The 16,538-nt window shown below is 41.6% G+C and overlaps 2 protein-coding genes across 9 annotated transcripts in view; one reads left to right on the top strand and one right to left on the bottom strand.

Moving 5' to 3' along the window:
* CHIC1 (cysteine rich hydrophobic domain 1) overlaps positions 1-16,538 on the bottom strand; it is a 218,320-nt gene that overhangs the window by 61,065 nt on the left and 140,717 nt on the right. Inside the window, exon 7 of one of the 5 annotated variants that reach the window (XM_074200807.1) lies at positions 5,270-14,238. The exons of the other annotated variants lie outside the window; for them this stretch is intronic. The gene's annotated coding sequence lies outside the window, so the exon portion shown is untranslated. Of the gene's footprint in view, positions 1-5,269; positions 14,239-16,538 lie in introns of those variants that run through there. 5 annotated transcript variants of the gene reach the window in all.
* Positions 1-16,538, top strand: part of LOC141497931 (ligand of Numb protein X 2-like) — a 94,578-nt gene that overhangs the window by 53,607 nt on the left and 24,433 nt on the right. For all 4 annotated transcript variants that reach the window (XM_074200801.1, XM_074200798.1, XM_074200800.1 and 1 more), the window contains 2 exons: positions 8,331-8,774; positions 16,017-16,279. In XM_074200801.1, coding sequence (XP_074056902.1) covers positions 8,383-8,774; positions 16,017-16,279 — 655 coding nt within the window. In that variant the 5' untranslated portion in view covers positions 8,331-8,382. The remainder of the gene's footprint in view (positions 1-8,330; positions 8,775-16,016; positions 16,280-16,538) is intronic.

The raw sequence follows: 16,538 nt of genomic DNA, 5'->3' as shown, positions 1-16,538 counted from the left end.
CTGCAAAGAGAGGGTTTTGTTTCCTCATTGCCTTTCTGTTGACTACAGAAATTGCAACCTCTTTGTAATTAGTTCATTAGTCAGATATGAGCACCCACCTCAGTTTAATAAATAAGAATTTTTTTTTAGGTTTTTGCAAGGCAAATGGGGTTAGTGACTTGCCCAAGGTCACACAGCTAGGTGATTATTAAATGTCTGAGGTCACATTTGAACTCAGGTCCTCCTGACTCCAGGGCTGGGGCTCTATCCGCTGCGCCCCCTATCTGCCCCAAATATGAATTTTTTAATAAGTTAGACAAACCTTTTAACTCATGAACTTTGGGTCACCTTTAGATAATGCCCTCAGCTTAAGTAAATAACAAAAGTTACTGGCTACAGACTTCATTTACAGGGTCATGGGAGTTGATGAGGCTGATGAACTGAGAGGTCAGGATATTTACAGAAACATCAATAAGCAGATTGAAGTGCCAGAGTGTATATTAAAGTGCCAGGAGCTATATTAAAAAGGAAGACTGTAAGAATAACTGGGGGGAGGCAGGGGAGTAAATAGAGAACCATCAGCAGTGATTTTTGTCTTGCAAGTATTATTAATATTTGTACATGACTATGGACTAGTCTTGTCCTTTTTACAAAGAATAGTCATGAATATTTCTCTAGTAACTTAAATGCTACAAAGTACTTTCCTTACAATGAGCTGGTGAGTAAAAGCATATAGGTATTATCCTCATTTTCTAAATTAGAGAAACCGAGGCTCAAAGACTTCTTGAAGGTGACAGTAAGAGGCAGACTCTTTGCCTGGTCACTAGTCCATAACCAAAGTTAAGTTACCTTCTCTCTGTTAATCTGTGAATGATTTTTTTAATTTAATGTTTTTGTTTAGGTTTTTGCAAGGCAAATGGGGTTAAGTGGCTTGCCCAAGGCCACACAGCTAGGTGATTATTAAGTGTTTGAGACCATATTTGAACTCAGGTACTCCTGACTCCAGGGCTGGTGTTTTATCCACTGCACCACCTAGCCACCCCTTAATCTGTTGAATAAGAATATCCCTGGGAAAATAGGTGGTGCACTGGATAGAGCACTAGCCCTGGAGTCAAGAGGACCTGAGTTCAAATCTAGCCTCAGACACTTAATAATCACCTAGCTATGTGACCTTGGGCAAGTCACTTGACCCCATTGCTTTACAAAAACCAAAAAAAAATGATAAAAATATCCCACTCAGCATAAGAGAACTCTGTACCCAAAGTCATCAGTGGCCCATAAGGAAAGGAATGCCTTCTTTTATTTTTAGGTTTTGTTTTTTTTTGCAAGGCAAATGGGGTTAAGTGGCTTGCCCAGGGCCACACAGCTAGGTAATTATTAAGTGTCTGAGACCGGATTTGAACCCAGGTACCCCTGACACCAGGGCCAGTGCTTTATCCACTGCGCCACCTAGTCGCCCCAGGAATGCCTTCTTTAAAAAAAAAATTATTATTTTTCCAATTACATGCGAAGGTGGTTTTCAACGTTCAGCTATTTACAAGTTTATGAGTTCCACATTTTTCTACCTCCCTCTCTTGCCTCCCCATGGTAGTGAACAATCTGGTAATAATTGTACAAGTACAATTGTAGTTAACATATTTCCATATTAGTCATGTTATGAACGATGATTTAGAACTAAGGGAAAAAATATGAGAGGAAAAAAATAAAAGAAATTTTTAAAAAGTGAACATAGTATGCTTTGCTCTGCATTCAGACTCCATAATTTTTCCTCTGGATGTGGATGAAATTATCCATAGCAGGTCTCTCTGGATCGTCCTTGATCTCTGAACTGCTGAGAGGATCTGTATCCATCATAATTGATCATCTCACAATGTTGTTGTTAATGTGTACTATGTTCTCTTGGTCCTGTTCATTTTATTCAGCATCAGTTCATGCAAGTCTTTCTAGACTTCTCTAAAGTCAGACAGCTCATAATTTCTCACAGAATAATAATACTCCATAACATACATATACCATAACTTGTTCAGTCATTCCCCAATTGTTGGACAAGAGATGCCTTCTAAAAAGCTAAACATTCTTGTATAAAGGAGCTTCCACCTCAATCAGCAATAGGTTCATATCTCTTTGTCTGAACTTAGACAGGGCAAATCTTAGAATCTACCCTGAAGAAATTAGCTGATCTGTCAAGATATTCCTCCCTTAGGGGAGAAATTACTTTTTAATGGTCTGCTAGAAACCATTTCTGTACTTTCAATCCATTGTCTCACTGTTGGAAAGGGCCTAAGAATTGATTTGTATGGGCCTAGGGATAGATGTGCAATGTGCTGAAGAGAAAAGAAGGAAACCTTATGTAGGTAAAGAAACCCCCATTGACTGGAATTATACCTTCCCCTATTTCATACTCCTTACTTTGGGTTGATCCTAGATAGCAAACCCTCAAGGGAGGAATCCCTAGTGGCCTCTAGGCTCATAAAAAAGCCCTAGGACAGAGGTTATGTTTCATTTACCTTTAACTCTCCAGTACCTAGCACAGAGCCTGGCACAGAATCAATGCTTAATCAATACTTATTGAATTTGTTTTTGTTGACTTGTTGATTGGTAAGTGATCTCAAATCTAGTCCATCAGCACAGCTGACTCACTGCCTGGCCTTGGCAGAAAGTCTTTGTTTATCTAATGTCCCAATTAGTTCCAATGTCAATTAGATTACAATGGAGTTAATACTTATTGGCCATGTGCCCTTGGGCAAGTCTTTTCTACTCTCATGGCCTAGTTTTCTCCTCCATAAAATGTGTGAGCAAGAAACTGGCCCTTTTCAACTCTTATTATTACAGCTATGACATATCATGCATCTCTTGGCTTGCATGCCTACTGTGCTTGACTCTGCTGTAGGAAATACCAAAATACATTTCTTTTTTAAGATAGCACCTGCAAGTAAGCAATCCTAAGAAAGTGGGTGATTGAGGTAAATTATATATGCAGTGTCTTAAAGGCTCTAGAAAGTCAAAGGAGGGGGCGGAACCAAGATGGCGACATGACAGGGATCTAGTCTTAGGAGCTCTCTGATAAAAACTCATAAACTAAGGACTCTAACTAAACTTTCGAGAGACAGAACCGACAGAGGGACCCAGTGAGGCAGTTCTCCTACTCAAGGTAACCTGGAAAAGAGCAGAAAGGCTCTGCTCCCCCGGGTCAGAGGGGCGGCCACCAGAGGGGTGGCCCGCCAGAGGGAAAAAACTTCAGCCTCCCGGAGCAGCCCCAGGGCGCTGGGAGCCATGGCTCACAGCAGCGGGGGGGTCTCCTGAGCTGCACCCCGGGGAGCACCGGCACAAAGTGGGGGAACAGCCAGGGACCTCTGTAGCCCAGACCTGGAAACAGAAGCAAGCTGAGCCGGTAAGCAGGAGCCCCCAGGGCATGAGCCCATTGAGCTGAGGGAGGGGAGTGAAGAGAGACTGCAGAGCTTTGTCCTCTGCCCCTGGAACAGGACTCCAGGGCTCTGACCACATTCAGATACTGATCACAGTCTAGGCCCCCCATAGAACAGCAGCCCCCCCTCACCTCAGCCCCGTGGCAGAGGGAGGTGCTTATGTTCATTCACAGACCAGGAGGGAGGACAGAGCCTCACACACTGAGACCCTTGTGGGAGTGTCCCAAAAGCTCAGGAAGCACCCCAAAAAACAGGCTTAGGCTGGGAAAATGAACAAGCAAAGAAACGAGGAAGACCATTGAGAAATATTTTGCAAATGAGCCCAAGAAGGATCAAAATACTCAGTCTGAAGATGAGGAAGCACAAGCTCCTGCATCTAAAGGCTCCAAGAAAAACAGAAATTGGGCTGAGGCTATGATAGAGCTCAAAAAATACTTTGAAAATCAAATGAGGGAGTTGGAAGAAAAACTGGGAAAAGAAAGGAGAGAGATTCAGGAAAAACATGAAAATGAAGTCAGCAGCTTAGTCAAGGAAATCCAAAAAAATGCTGAAGAAAATAGCATGCTAAAAACCAGCTTAGGTCAAATGGATAAAACAGTTCAAAAAGTTATTGAGGAGAAGAATGCTTTAAAAAGCAAAATTGGCCAGATGGAAAAAGAGATAAGAAAACTCTCTGAGGAGAACAAATCCTTCAGACAAAGAATAGAATTCAGGGAGATTGATGAATTTACCAGAAATCAGGAATCAATACTTCAAAACCAAAAAAATGAAAAATTAGAAGAAAATGTGAAATATCTCTTTGAAAAAACAACTGATATGGAAAACAGACTTAGGAAAGATAATTTGAAAATTATTGGAATACCTGAAAGTCATGATCAGGAAAAGAGCCTTGACATCATTTTCAAAGAATTACTACAGGAAAATTGCCCTGATATTCTAGAGGCAGAGGGCAAGATAGAAATGGAGAGAATCCACTGATCCCCCCGAGAAAGAGATCCCAAAAAACCAACCCCCAGGAATGTTATAGCCAAGTTCCAGAACTCCCAAGTCAAAGAGAAAATATTACAAGCAGCCAAAAGGACACAGTTCAAATATCGTGGAACTGCAGTCAGGATCACACAGGACTTAGCAGCAACTACATTGGAAGCTCATAGGGCTTGGAATATAATATCCCAGGAGGCAAAAGAGCTTAGAATGCAACCAAGAATGAACTACCCAGCAAGGTTGAATGTTCTCTTCCAGGGAAAAAGATGGACTTTCAATGAACCAGGGGAATTTCAAAGGTTCCTTTTGGAATGGCCAGAGATGAACAGAAGGTTTGTTCTTCAGATACAGGACTCAGGTGAAGCATGGAGATTGGAGGAGAGGGGGGAAATATGAGGGACTTAATGAGGATGAACTGCATGTATAGAAAAATGATACTGATAATATTCATATGAACCATTTCAGTTAATAGAGCAGGTAGAGGGAGCTTTTATAGTTGAAGCACTGGAGAAAGCTGAATTCGAAGATAAAATATGGTGTAAAAATGGAGTCAATAGGAAAAAAGGGAAATGGAATGGGAGAAAGAAAAAGGAGAGGGGGAATAGTCCAAGATATTTCACATAATAAGATTTTTTTTTATTACAATGAGCTATTGCAATGATATGGAAGGGGGGAGGCAAGGGGGAATGAGGGAACCTTTGCTCTCATCAGAGATGGCTAGGAGAGGAAACAGCAAATATACTCAATGGGGTATAGACATCTGGAGTAAGAAGGAGGGGGGAGCAGGGGGAAGGGGTGGGATGTGAATAAAGGAGGAGAGGATGGACCATGCGGGGAGAGTGGTCAGATATAACACATTTTCTTTTTTACTTCTTGCAAGGGGCTGGGATTGGAAGGCCTGCCCAGGACCATAGGGCCAGGTGGATTCTGGGCCTAAGGGGTGGTATGGGGGCTCAGGGCTTCTTGGTCCCAGGACCAGGGATCTGTCTGCTGTGCCACTCAGTGACCCTACAGCACAGTCAGAGTGAAATGAGAGAAAATATAGTACATGGTAGTGGAGAAATAAGAAAGGAGGGAGTTGCGATCAGCAATGGCAACGTTGGAAAAATATGGAAGTAACTTTTGTGATGGACTTATCATAAAGAATGTGATCCACTCATGACAGAGTTGATGATGTTGGAACAAAGACTGAAGCACATTTTTTTGTTATTATTTAGGGGAGGGTGCAGGGCAAGTGGGGCTGGGTGGCCTGCCTGGGGCCACATAGCAGGGTGATCTTTGGGTGTCTGGGGCCGGATTCGGACCCAGGTGCTCCTGGCTCAAGGGCCAATGCTCTGTCTGCCACCCAGCCACCCCTACTATTACTACTATTTTATTTTATTTGGGGTCTTTTTTTTCTTCTTTTTGGTTTTTGCAGGGCAGTGGGGATCAGGTGGCTTGCATGTCACATGGTTGGGTGATTATTGGGTTTACGAGGCTGGATATGGACTCGGGTGCTCCTGGCTCCAGGGCTGGTTCTTCGTCCATTGCACCACCTGGCCATACCTACAATTATTACTATTATTTTTTTTAATTTTAATTTTTTTTCTCTCTCCCCTTTTTCGCCCAAGCAAGTCTATCTATATTCATGGGGGGAGGAGTATTTTGTTTACTTGTAAACAAGTATATTTTATTAATGTAAAAAAAAAACATTTGTACAAAATGAGAATAAAAAATAAATAAGAAAAAAGAAAGTCAAAGGAGACAAACTAATAGACATAGACACAGACAATCGAGCCAGACTGATGTATGAGATGGAATAGGTATGGAAACTTCTCAGACAATGATTGAGCTGGGCCTTGAAGACACCATATGCCTTTCTTTAGAAAGTGAATGGGTGGAGTAAGTTTTCTGTGTTCTATTTTTATTGATCTATTTTGTTTGGACACGTCAGCTAGTTCCCAACAGGAACCTACCCCCCTACCCCCTCAAACCAGTACTTGTCCATAAAAAAATTAAACATAAATATCCAAGAGAATGACTATGTCTGACTATACAAGTCACTTTACCTTTTGGTAGTATACCAATTAACAGGAAAAAAAGAAGTATGCTTTAACTTTCACATTTGAAACTGATATTATCCATTGTATTTGACCTGAGGGATTTTTTTTGGTCATTTAGTAACAAGAGACTCTTCCATTTTCAATTCTTTTCACAAACTGTTTCAACCAAACTGGATTACTTAAATTTTTGCCCCATCTCCCACCACCATGCCATTGCACGTGCCTGAAATAATTACCTTCCCCATCTTAGCCTTTTAGAGCTCTTAGATCCCATCCAAACTTAGCTCAAGTTTCATTTTCTATGTGCAGCCTTCCCTGCTTATCCCTAATTGTTAATACCATCCCAAGATGCCACCAAAATTTCTTTGTCTATATTTGGGACTGCCTTATCTCCCTCCACTAGAATATAATCTCTTTGAGGGCTGAGACTTGTTTTTGTCCTTGTAAGCCTAGTGCTTTACACCCTAGCTAACACAGAGTAGCAGGCTAATAAATACTAAGTCAAACTGAATTTCAAAATATTTTCCTTCCTTCTGGACTCAGTTCATGTTCTACTTTATTACTGTCTTCCTTCATCCCCCAGGTCATGCTCATTCTCTTCTTAAATGACTTACTATGTACCTGTTTATGTACAGTGTCATATCCTCCTAAGGAGGATATATGATCCTCGAAGGCAGGAACTTCCTGTTCTTATCTTTATATCTTCAGTGCCTTACTCCATCAAAGCTTGTTGACTTCAATTGGTAAATAGTCATAATGGCTGACACTGATTTGCAGAGCATATAAAATACTCTCCTGAGAGTTCTTTAAGATTGAGTGCAATTTTTGTTATCCCCATTTGACATATGGGGAAACTGATCTTCAAAGCAGCAAAATGACTTGTCTCTGATCACACAGAGAATACATAGAAAAACTGAGGTAAAAAATCCAGTCTGCTTGGACCAGTGCTTTTCTTGATTTTCTTTAAAACAAAAAAGTATATTGATACCTTTCTTTCCATTAGTATCATTTCTCAATAGATCCTTCTCAGGTAACAAAATACAGTTAAGCAACTACCACCTTGACTATGTGCAACAGTGGTCTGCCTACCATTTTCTCTATCAAGAAAAGACAGACATATGTCATCACTTCTTCTGTGGAAATCAAGATTGGCCAGTGACATTCACTGGAGCTTTGATATCATGCAATGTTTTCCTTTGTATTATTGTCGTCATTTGGTGCGTGGTTCTCTTTATTTCACTCTACCAGGCCAGTTGTTGCAGCCATAGTGCACAGAATGCTGGGCCTGGAATTGGGAAGATCTGAGTTCATATTTGGTCTCAAATATTTACTAGCTAAATGATCCTGGGCAAGTCACTTCATTTGTGACTGCCTTATTTTCCTTAATTATCCCCAAGGGTTATTGTAAGGATTCAATGAGATAGTAATAAAGCATTTAGCACATTGTTGTTATTGTTGTTCAGCTGCAGTTGTGTCTGACTGTCCATGACCCCATTTGAGTTTTGCTTGGCAAAGATACTGAAGTGGTTTGCCCTTTATTTCTCTAGCTCATTTTACAGATGAGCCTAGGATAACACAGCTAGTAAGTGTCTGAGGCCAGATTTGAATTCAGGTCTTCCTGTAGTTGTCCTTGCCTGGCACATAAGGGGCTCTATAAATGTTTGTTTCCTTCCTACATCACTTCATGCAAGCCACTTTATCCTGTATCTGTCTGATTTGGATGTATAGTAGTTGTTTATATGCTGTCTTTCCCATTAGAGTGGGAGCTCCTTGAGGACATGGACTGACTTGATCTTTTGTTGTTTTCTCAATCCCTATCACTGTACCTGATCTACAGTAGATAATAGATGATTGTTGACTTGCCAGCTGACTTCCCTTGTGCTGTTTGCTCTCTTCACAGGGTGAATGTGTGTCCCGTGTCACCCCCACCCCTCCATAACTTGGTGTTGAGAATGGCTTTCTCCACTCTGAATAGCACACCCTCGAGAACAAGTGATGAGCTGTGCCCCAGTTGTGGGCAGCTGCATCAAGCCTTGAACAACCACCTGTACAACTTCCAGGATGAAGTGGATGATGAACTGATGTGTAATATCTGCCTGCAGCCATTGCTGCAGCCTGTGGACACTCCTTGTGGCCACACCTACTGCTACTATTGCCTTGAGAGCTTCCTGCAGGATTCCAGTTTCTGCCCCATGGACCGGGAACCCCTGACGTTCTCCAACTGCCGCAAGTCGACCTTGTTGGTGAGAAACCTGCTGGACAAGCTTATCGTCTTCTGTCCCTTCCCTCCTGAGTGTCTACTCACCATGCAACGGTGTGAGCTAGAGGGTCACCTCCAGAATAGGTAAGGAAAAGAAGGGCTTGTCAATGGACTGGTGTGGCTGAGGGGAAGGAATACTAAGTGTGGGTGGAGCCCAAGGCCCTGGATTTGAATCCTGACTCTGTACAGACTTCCTTAACTTGTGGAACCTTGACTGAGTTATTTTCTGTCTCAAGTACAATGGATGGAAACATGCATTTATTTACTATCTGCCAAGTATGATCTCACTGGATCCTCACAACCACCATGCAAGCAAGATGCTAATTTTATTCCCATTTTACAGTTGAAAAAAAGTGAGCCACACAGAGGTACCTGAGCCATATTTTGACTCCAAGTCCAGCACTCTATCCTAGGGGTGATATTTTATTCATATGTGCTTGAATTTGGTTTTATACCACTGTAACTTTCCAGTAACCTCCATATTGACCACACCTTCCCCTTCTATTAAAGAGAATTAGTGAAATCAGACAAAGCAATCATGTTCTAAAGGAGAAGGACCTAACTTGGACTGCGCCCAGGGGAACCTTTTTTTTTTTTTTGCCAAAGGCGCTCTATTTAATCAAACATTTAAAAGCTCCTAAATTTATTGAATTTTGAGTCCTACCTGTAGTTGCCATAGCAGTGCTAGACCAAATGATTTCACGGGCCTTACACGGGGCTGAATGTTCCTCCATTCCTACTCTAAAGTATGTCTGGCACATAATAGGTGTTCAATAATTTGTATGTTTCCTTCCTTCCTGTCAGAGAGGACAAAGAACTCAGTCAAGGTCCCACAGGAAGCTATCCCAAGGCCAGGCATCTGCATGGCACGAGTAATTGATTTGTCACACACAAGGGGGACATGATAAAAGGGGAAAGCACTTAATTTCTGAGAAGATAGTCTTCCAACATAGGTCCAGGTGACATGATGCAAAATGGGGCCCAGTCAGCAACCAGGTTCCATTAGTTTCTGTGGATCTGGCTCTGGGCCCAGTCCAAGTTGGGCCCTTCTCCTTTCCACAGCCCTTATCCCAGGATGCTGAATGCCAGAGGGGATGCTTTAAGCAATAGTCAAGTCCCAGTCTCTGTAACTTAAGGTTTTACCTTTTATAACCCTGGTTTTTTGTTCCTTTCCCACCGCCCACTTGTTCTATTTTACAACCATGCTTTTTCCTGTTCTCACCTAGTTAGATTCTCTCCATGCCCACTGCCCTCAGAGGACGTGACTCAGTGGGGGTGACAGTAGGGCCTGGCTAAAACCCACTGCAACTATTTAACAATCATGCCCACAGCAGCAGGTAGGATTGAGCATCCTGACTAAGGACAGCAAGAATTTAAATTCCACACCACAGGACACTGCTGCCATTCAAGTCTACTTCCTTTCTGAATTAATAGTTCTGTGGCTAAAGCACAGGAAAAAAAGGGGGAATGGAAGGATGAGATCAGTAGTACAAACGCAATAGCATGAACATGAAATGGAGGAGGACTTCCAATTTAGTGCTTAGGAGCTCTGCTGTCAAAAGATATAGAGAAAATGAAGGGTACAAGTGAGAGGACAGAGGCAGATAGAGAAATCGTAAATAAGAAAAGTCAAGACACTATGGAAGAAATAAAGAGATCTCTTGACTATGCTTATTTGTTACAAGAACTGGTGGGGGTTTTCAATAGTCAGGGAAGGGATAGATTTTTAAGTAAAAGATACTTTTTAAAGAAATTAAAGTACAAAGAATATATACAAAAGAAGGAAATAGTTGACATTAGAGGGGCTTTAGGAAAACAGGCATGCTAATGTATGCATTGGTGAATTGATCCAAAGGTTCCCGAAAAAAATTTGAAATTTTATTTTTAAAACTAAAATCTCCATACCCTTTCACCTGGAAATCCCACTGCTTGACATAAACTCCAAAGAATATATAATGAACAAACATGCTTTCATCTTAAATCTTTTCCCTTCCTAGCCCTTTCATTTTCCAGCTCTCATTGAGACCAGACTCCTTCCAGATGACACAGCTTCCCTAGTCATGCTATCTAGGATTGGCTGTACTTGTGCTCATAGCTTCAATTCATTGGTCATTCCAGGCTCTCCTTCTACCACTATTCCTCACCAGTCTTTCTTCCTTTTGACTTTGATTTCATCGAAATTTACCACCAATCAAGATCCTGATGGCCATTGTCTACCAGCCTCCAGGTCACTCTTTCCTTCCTCCCTTGATAGGTTTTCCTCCACAACTCCTGCCCTCATATTAGGGAACTTTATTATATATATATAGACATATATAGACTCTTCCTCAAACATCCTAACCTCAACCTACTCACTTCTCATGACCTGCTCCTCCCCACCACAGATACCTTTGATTTTTGTCATCTTCCCAAAATTCTCCACCTCCACATAATATTTTGTCATTGCCTTGCAACCACCAAACCCATTCTTCATTTACATTGTTACCTCCAATCCTTCCACCCTTTAGTTCTTTCTCAGGCACTGACTATATTCTCTTCCCCACCTTCACTTCTTAGTAAACTCTATTAAGTAAAACTATCAGGTTCCTTGTCCCTTTATCCCATCAAGATCTTGCCCTGCCAAACCTCAACTTGGTTTGTCCTCACCTTCCATTGCTTTCATTCCTACCCATGTGTTACTGAATGAAGCTAGAGAAAATCACCAAATGGTGCTAACTGGATCCATTCCAAATTTAGGCTCCATGATCTCAACTTGGCCCTTATTATGTCAAGGTGATCTCTCCCTCATTAGCTCACTATCTCTCCTCAAACCTAAAATTTTTCTCAGCTGAGAAAATTGCCTCATATTTCACTGAAAAACTATTGAAGCCATTTGCAGAGAGCTCCCTCTTCTCCTCTCCCTTTCTTACATTTCTTCCTTTACCACCATCTCCCATAAAGAGATGGCCTTTCTCCTTACCAAGGCAAACTCCTCTTTGTTCACAAATGATTCTATTTGCTCCCCTCTTCTCCAGCAAGCTGCTCCCTCAAGCATCCTTGCTCTCTCACTGATTTTCAAGACCCTCCCCGACTACTGAATGCTTTCTCATTGTCTATAAGTAGGTCTATGTCCTCCTCATCATCCTCAAAAACACCTCTTGATTCATTCATCTGTGCTAACTCTTGTCCTTTATTTCTCTTCTCTTTTGGAACTAAACTACTAGAGAAGACTGTCCATAGTCTATGCCTCCATTTCCCTTTCTTTCACTCTTTTCTTCACTCTTTGCAGTCTGGCTTCTTACTTCATCATTCAAACAAAACAACTTACTGAATTTAAAAATAATTTCATTGCCAATCTACTGGTCTTTTCTCCATTTTCATTCTTCTTGACCTCCATGCAGGCTTTGACACCATCCATCACCCTCATCTACTTGATATTTTCTTCTGTAAAGTTTCATGATATTGCTTTCCCCTCCTTCTCCCCCTATTTGCCTGATCACTCCTTCTCAGTCTCCTTGACTAGATCTTCATCCAAGATCTAAGATTCATCCATCGCATCTCATGCCTATTACCTTTGGGTATCCCTCAAGGCTCTGTCCTTTGTCCTATTCTCTTACCCCTCTTGTTGCTTGTCGTTAATTCTCAAAAAGGATCATGACATCATGGAGGTGATGCCATGACATGCAAGTGAACTGATTTCAAGTGAAGGAGAACTGTGCCAAGTCACTAAGTTCACTTTCTCCTTCCAAGCTCTCTGGGTCCAGTGGCCAGATATAGATCAGGATGACTGGAGGTGGCCCTGGTTGCCAGGGGAGAACTTGGTCTTTTTAAGCTAAGGTTTTTATCAGGTCTGAGGCAACACCCATTTAGTGATTAAGACAGGTAAGAAGAAAGAAATGATCTCACCAATTCCCATAGCTTCAACTATTGTCTTTCTAAGGATAATTCTCCAATTTCTTTGTCTAGCCCCAATCTCTTTCCTGACTTTCAATCTCACCTCTCCAGCTTCTTTTTGAGCATGCATCTCAAACTGGGTGTCCCATAGACATCTTAAACTCAACATGTCCAGCTAAACTCAATCTTTCTCCCCAGACCCTCCCTGCTTCTTCACTTCATTAGATCCCTAGGCTCCCAACCTAGGGGCATCCTCAATTCTCACTCTCACTCCCCAAATCCTATCAGTTGCCAAATCCTGTTATTTCAACCTTCCTAATGTCTCCTAGATACTCCTCTTCCCTCCTCTGACACTACCACCACCCTTGTACAGGCCTTCATCTCCTCACACCTGGACTATTAACATAGGTCAGGAGTGAGGGAACCTTTTTTCTGCCAAGGGTCATTTAGATAAATATACAAATTTTGGATATGTATTTAGATAAATAACATTATTTGCCAGACATACAAAGCAAAACTTAACCTGCTCCATTTGGTCAAATGGTTAATTAATTCACCCCTAAAAAGCTCCTAGATTTATTGAATTTTGATTCCCACTTGTGGTTCCTGTGACAGCGCCAGACCAAATGATTTAGGGGACCTTATAGGCTGGTGCTTAATTTCCTTACCTCAGGCCTCAATTCAGCTGTCAAATTGACCTTCCTAAGGTGTCATTTTCCTAGTCAGTAAATTCTAGTGGTTCCTTCCCTATCACCTCCAGGATCAAATATAAAATCCTCCATTTGGCTTTGAAAATCTTCCACAAGCTGGCCCCTCAGACACCTTTCTATTCTTTTCATACTTTACTCCCTTTACAAGCTGATTTAGTGACACCTACCTCCTTGCAGCTCCGTATATACAACACTCCAATCTGTCAGCTCTTTGTATCCCTTCACTGGTTGTTTGCTATACCTACAACTGTCTCCCCCCTTACCTAGCCTCCCAGTCTCTCTGTCTTCCTTCAAGTCCCAGCTAAAATCTCACCTATTATCAATTCTAATGATTTATAAATGACTATTATAAATACCTAAATTAACTATAAAAGACATATGAAGAAAGATACTCTCTGTGCCCCAAGAAAGAACTGATAAATAGAACATATATAGAATAATTTTACATGTATATGTATATTAGTGCCTAGTGGTAGCCATCTCTTGGGTCAGAAAGGGAAGGGAAGCAAAAAAAGGAAATTACCAAGTTGTACATAATAGATTGGGATTTTCATATACAGTCATCTTTTTTATTACACCATGCTATGGAAATGCATGTGGTACCCCCTAATTAAAAAGAAAATAAAGAAATGAAGAGACAAACAATCGCACTTATCCAAGAAGCCTCTCCCAGTTCATCTCAATGTTGGTGATGTCCCTTGGTTTATTAGCTCCAATTTCTCTGATCCCTATTTTGTTGAAAATACAAAGCTGTCTGCATGTTGTCTCTCCCATTACCTTGTGGGTTTCTCAAGAACAGGAACTGTCTTTTCCCTTTCATTGTTTCCTCAGCACTTAACAGAGTTCCTGGCACACATAGTAGGTGATTATTTCTTGTTGACTTGACTATAATCATCATCATCATCATCATCATCATCATCATCTCAGCTCCCATTTCTTTTTCAAAATCCTTTCATCACAACAACCTGATAAAGGAAGGAGAGTATTATCCTCATTTGATAGATGAGGACACTGAAGTTTCAGTTCAAACTCATGTCCTCTGGTACCTTCTGCTGTCCTGTAATGCCTTTATCAACTCTCTTAGCAGCTTATTAGAGGATTGCACACCAAGTCAGCCCTCCCTTCCTTTCCTAACCCATAGAAGACTCTGTGTTCCACTCTCCCTCCTTTTGCTAATGGAAAGGCTCTGAGTTCATTTTGTCCTCAACAGACAGCTCTACCTGTCCCAAGGGAATGGTGGCTTTACTTTTTCCAGGCATATTCAAGACATTTGTCATTAGAAGAATTGACTGGGCTCACAGCTTCTCACACTGCCCATGAGGAACCCAGAGTCAGGCTAGGCCCCTTGGGGAGATAAGGATAGAACTGCTTGTATGTTTAGCTCCTGAGGACAGCTTGGCTGTGCATGTGACATCAGCAGTTCCCTTGACTCATTTAGAGATGAAGTTCAAAGTTAGTCAGGAGATATCTTTCCCTGTTACTCCCCTCTCACTCCCTAAAAGGAAATAGGTAAATGGTACTCCCTGGGAACACTGAAGGGTGCAGCTACCCAGAGCACAGGTCAGGCCCCAAGAGATACCAACTAAATACTCAACCAATATCTGAAAACAAATTCACATTAAAAAAACCACATCATTGACCAAGTAGAGATTTGAAGGGTCCCATATTGAACTGTGAAGAAGAAGAAGAGGTTCCATCAGATAGTATCTCTGTCCTCAGGAGCTTATAATCAAACAAGGAGATAACCATACCAACACACATGACTCTAATACCAAATACTATGCAAAAAGTACCTGCAAAGATGAAAGATGGGAACAGGTAAGTACCTAGGATCTGAGGGGAAAGGTTGGCACCAAGCCCCAAGATATGGGATGACTTTCCAGAGGAAGGGATATTTGAATTGTGGTGTAAAGGATGAGTAAGAATTTAGCAGATGAAGAAGAGAGAGGACATTCCAGACAAAAGGATCAGCCTGGTCAAAGGCACTGAGTTAGGATGGTACTGTGCATATTTGGATATCAGAAAGGTATTCATTTTGACCAGAGTACAAAGTGGATGAAAAGGAATCTCATCTTCCACAGGAAGTTTTTCTTCATCCCTCTTAATTCTAGAGCCTTCCCTTGGTTAATTATTTTCTAATTTTCCTGTGTGTCACTTGCTTTGGATAGATTTATTTACACATTATGTCCTTGAGGGCAGGGTCTGTCTTTGTCTTACTTTCAGGCTGAGTGCAAGTACCTTGCTTCCAGGACCAGTTGTCAAGAGAAGTTGAGTTTCTGAGTCTTTGCAAAGTTGAGTCATAGATCAAAAGGAGTGGGTAACATCATATGGAGGTACCTCTCCACCAGATTATGAGGATTTGGGGGGTGATTTGGGGGTACCTATTTCCACCAATTCTGGAGAGAAAGCAAAACCTGCCTTTTATCTTTCCTCCTCCTCTCTGCTCCACTCTCTTCCCCTTCTCATCTTGGGCTTTCAGCATCTAACATGAAAGGATCCAGGTCATAGAAATGGATTTCTGCTTTCAGCTCATAATGTTCTTTTGCATCTTTTTATGAGGCTAAATATATTGCCAATGATAATCCAATTTTGCTTGTTCCCACTGTGCCAAACCTTCCCAGATCCTTTTTTCTCCCTTATGATATGCCTTCAGTTTCCTGAGTTGATCTGTTGGTCACAGTGGATCTTCTACTCTCCTCATTTCTTCCCTCTATGTGACCTGGTCTCCTGATTTCTAACCCAGGTGCCCTGGCTTAAAGAAATACCAGGCCAAAATGATGGAGGAGAAATGTCAACAGGAACAAAAGAAACAAGAGGTACCTGTGGAGCCAGAAGAAAGCAGCCCTGGTGGGGAGAGTTTCTTTGATATTGATGCCATCTTCTCAATGGACTCTGAGTTTTCATCTGTCGCCCCCATGGTGCCTTGGAATGACCCTGAGCCTGGATTGGTGAACCCAGCCTTTGAGGAGACAGATGAAGATTCCATCCTGAGTTTTTCCACATCTGGTACAGGCTTTGGGAAGGGGGGCTATGAAAAGTCTAGGGGTCTTAGTGAACTACAAGCTCAATATGAACCAAAACTGTAATTTAGTATCCTCAAAACAAATAATATCTCCTGCTGAATTAAGCGAGACCTAGCTTCCAGGACTAGGGAGGGGATGGTCTGTCCTAATCAAGTTACATCTAGAAGAGTTTATTGGATTCTGGGTTTCCTAATTCTACGTTGCTATTTGGCCTGAGCCCCTCAGTTTATTCTTGGGAACAA

This window comes from Macrotis lagotis, chromosome X (genome assembly GCF_037893015.1).
Source record: "Macrotis lagotis isolate mMagLag1 chromosome X, bilby.v1.9.chrom.fasta, whole genome shotgun sequence".
NCBI classification, from domain to species: domain Eukaryota; kingdom Metazoa; phylum Chordata; class Mammalia; order Peramelemorphia; family Peramelidae; genus Macrotis; species Macrotis lagotis.
The sequence above is the reverse complement of the archived record's forward strand: the minus strand, read 5'-3'. Positions and strand labels throughout refer to the sequence as shown.